We start from the raw sequence: 3180 nt of genomic DNA on the forward strand, positions 1-3180 counted from the left end.
ATATATATGAGGGTTGGAAGTTAATCAACTTTCTTTCTCAATTTAAACATCAAAAAAAAATGTCTTCCTGGTAAACCTGAATTAACTATCCCTAAATCACTATGGGCACAAAGCTTTTGTATTTAATTTTCTTGACAAACAAGTACAGTTTTATTTTCTCTATACATTTGCAAAACCATTAGGACTAATACAAAAAAACCGGAAGCTTAATCTCCCATGGAAATAAAATGTTGGCTCCTACATCTAGGGTTTTCTGTCTATATTGGTCAGACTCTCACTGGCCTAATCTGAGTCTTCCTCAGTCAAGAATTTCACAAAGCCATAGCCGCGGAGCTGGTCAGTGGCTCTTTGGCATGTAGGTGCTGGCTTTGCCTGGAGAAAGAATTCCCCCACAACAGCACTTTACCACCCTTCTTTTTTTAGACATTCCTACTCCCTTCCCCCCATGGTGGGAGCCTAACTTCTTTGGAGCTTTACTCAGTAACCAGGGTGGAGGGGAAAGATCCCAGCTAAGCAACAGCGCCTCTCTGGCTTCCTCGTCTTTAGTCATTGACATCATTCCAGCATCCTTACCTTACCCTGGATCTGCTTACATGTCTTGCTTTATTCAGAACTAATTTTGCTGTCTTTATTGCTAGGACGTTGTCTCTCTGTTTTAAATGTGAAAGATAGCCATGAATGGTTGATTACACCTTTAATCCCAGACTGGGCACCTTGCAAAAGCAGGCAAACTGCTGAGAGCTCCAGGCCAGTCAGAGATACAAAAAAAGAAAACGAAAAAAATCCTGTCTGAAAAAAAAGGGAAGCAACAAGTAGAATAGACGCAAAAAGAAAAGAGTTAGATTTATAAAACTGTATAACCTTGATTAGATTGTCTTTTCTTTTTTGAGCCAGTGTTCCTGTAGGGTTGTTTTTCTTCTTTGGTTTTCTGGGATAGGGTTTCTCCAAGCATCAGTCCTGGCTGTCCTAATTCACTTTGTAGACCATGCTGACCATGGTGGGCCATGAACTCACAGAGATCTGCTTGCTTATTTCCAGAATGCTAGGATCGAAGGCATGAGTCTCCATCCCCCGGCCTAGATTGCCTTTACCTGATTAAAGTTTTGTTTTGTTTTTTCAGTTGTTTAAATGTATAGTTCTCTGTTGAGAGGCCAAATCTTTTAAGTTCAGACTCCATTTTAGAGAACCAGACAAACTAACAGGTAGTACCTAGCATTAGTTTCCAAGTTACCCCTCAACAAGACCAGAGTCTCCAGGTTATCCCCCCCCCCCAACATATCTGCACCCCCAGGTTACAAGGCCACCCCCTGCCTAACCACCACCAATGCAGAGGGGAGCAGAAATTATGTTTAATGATATGACTCCCAGCACAAGCCAAGTATGTTAAAGGTCATGGTAGCTCTCGAATTAGATGCTTAAACACCCCCACCCCTCACCCCATCCTCTGCTTGTAGCTTTCTATAAAGTCTTACTCCACAGACATTCGGGGCTCCTCTCTCCACTAAAAACTGCTGTGTGTCGGTGCAGCGGAGGGGCTGCAGCTAGCTGGAACAGAGTAAAGACCCTGCTGTGAGGTATTGGGGGGATCGCTAACACTTTCCTGGCACTACATCTGCATCCCCTCTATTAGATTTTTTTTTTTTAGATTGTTTTGTTTTTGTTTTTTTTTGTTTGTTTGTTTTTTTACCGGCTTGCTTCTTTGCCATTCATTCTTCCTTGATTCGTCGCCACCTTTTCTCTCCACAAGTTTTCGAGATACTTACCCGCTTTCATTCGTCTTGCGTTATAGTTAGGCGGAAAAACTCGGTAGTAAAAATACCCATTCCCCCTAGTCAAAAATAATTTTAGAAATTCTGGGGTGGTGGTGGTGTATAGTTTTAAAATGACCAGTAAGCTTTAAAGTTGCATTTACATTTTAATGTCATCATTAAAAACCCTTTTTACTTTCTAATTCATTTTTAAGGCGATAATCTTTGCCGGGGAGAGGTCTGCTCTAAGGAACTGCTCAATCGCTCCTGCTCACTTGCTTACCTTGATTTTACTAAATGACATTCCTATTCTTGGAGATTTTATTTCTTTTTCTAGTTTTAGGCCATCTAACCCATCAGACTGCTAGCACTCCAGGGATCACGAACACAGACAGGCCCTCTATTAGACCAGCTTAAAGTTTCTTCCTGGAGTTGACCCGGCCCTTCCCGCTTTCTCTCTCGCGAGACTCGGAAGCCGGAAGTTACATAAAAGAATCTAAACTCTCCGCGGCTCTGTTAACGTTGGCGGGAGCCGGGCGGGCCACCTACCCGGTGCTCTCTGCTGTTCGGCCCGGGCTGCAGGTGCTCGAGGGTGTTGCGGTGGAGTTCCGCGGCCCAGCGTCACGATGCGGGTGGCAGTGGCCGGCTGCTGCCACGGCGAGCTGGACAAGATCTACGAGACTCTGGCGCTGGCGGAGCGGCGCGGCCCGGGACCGGTGGATCTCCTTCTGTGCTGCGGCGATTTCCAGGCGGTGCGCAACGAGGCAGACCTGCGCTGCATGGCCGTGCCGCCCAAGTACCGCCACATGCAGACCTTCTACAGGTGAGGGGCGCGCGGCCGGCCTCGCGTGGGGTTCCAGGTCCTCCTGCCGCTGGTCGCGGTCTCTGTTAGACCTGGAGCTTAGGAAATGTCCCTGTCCTCCTCTCTGTACACACCCGGCTCTTTTTCCCAGGGACCCGGGTGACACCAGCAGTTTTAGATACTTTGGGATTGCTAGAACACCATGACTAGTTGGCTTAGTGATCTAGTTTTCCCGTGACCTGCGGCGTGCTAGTCTGCGGGGTTCTAGAAGCCCAGGCGTGCACTTCACCAAGTTCTTCAATGAGTGCACACTGGCCCGACACTCAGGATTTCATTCATTCTTAAGGGCAGGGATGGGAAGGTAGTGGGGACCGTTTGATCGTTTTTTTTGAACTCGGCCTTTTCCTTCTGACCCTCTTGCTTTTTCTGCTGTGGTTAGTTTGACAACGTTACCGTTATGTCGTAGATATTACTCGGGAGAGAAAAAGGCCCCGGTTCTCACCATCTTCATTGGAGGAAACCATGAAGCCTCAAACCATTTGCAAGAGTTACCCTATGGTGGCTGGGTAGCGCCAAATATTTACTATTTAGGTATGTGTTTATGTTCTTTTTTTTTTTTTTTTTTTTTTT

The 3180-nt window shown here is 46.1% G+C and overlaps 1 protein-coding gene across 1 annotated transcript in view; it reads left to right on the forward strand.

Annotated features, from left to right (window-relative positions):
- The first annotated feature begins 2226 nt into the window (after nt 1-2226).
- The window catches only part of Dbr1 (debranching RNA lariats 1), a 13985-nt gene continuing 13031 nt past the window's right edge, over nt 2227-3180 (forward strand). The window contains exons 1-2 of the mRNA XM_031344946.1: nt 2227-2571; nt 3017-3141. Of these exons, the coding sequence (XP_031200806.1) occupies nt 2375-2571; nt 3017-3141 (322 nt within the window). The 5' untranslated portion in view covers nt 2227-2374. The remainder of the gene's footprint in view (nt 2572-3016; nt 3142-3180) is intronic.

The sequence above is a fragment of the Mastomys coucha genome, unplaced genomic scaffold (assembly GCF_008632895.1).
Source record: "Mastomys coucha isolate ucsf_1 unplaced genomic scaffold, UCSF_Mcou_1 pScaffold23, whole genome shotgun sequence".
NCBI classification, from domain to species: domain Eukaryota; kingdom Metazoa; phylum Chordata; class Mammalia; order Rodentia; family Muridae; genus Mastomys; species Mastomys coucha.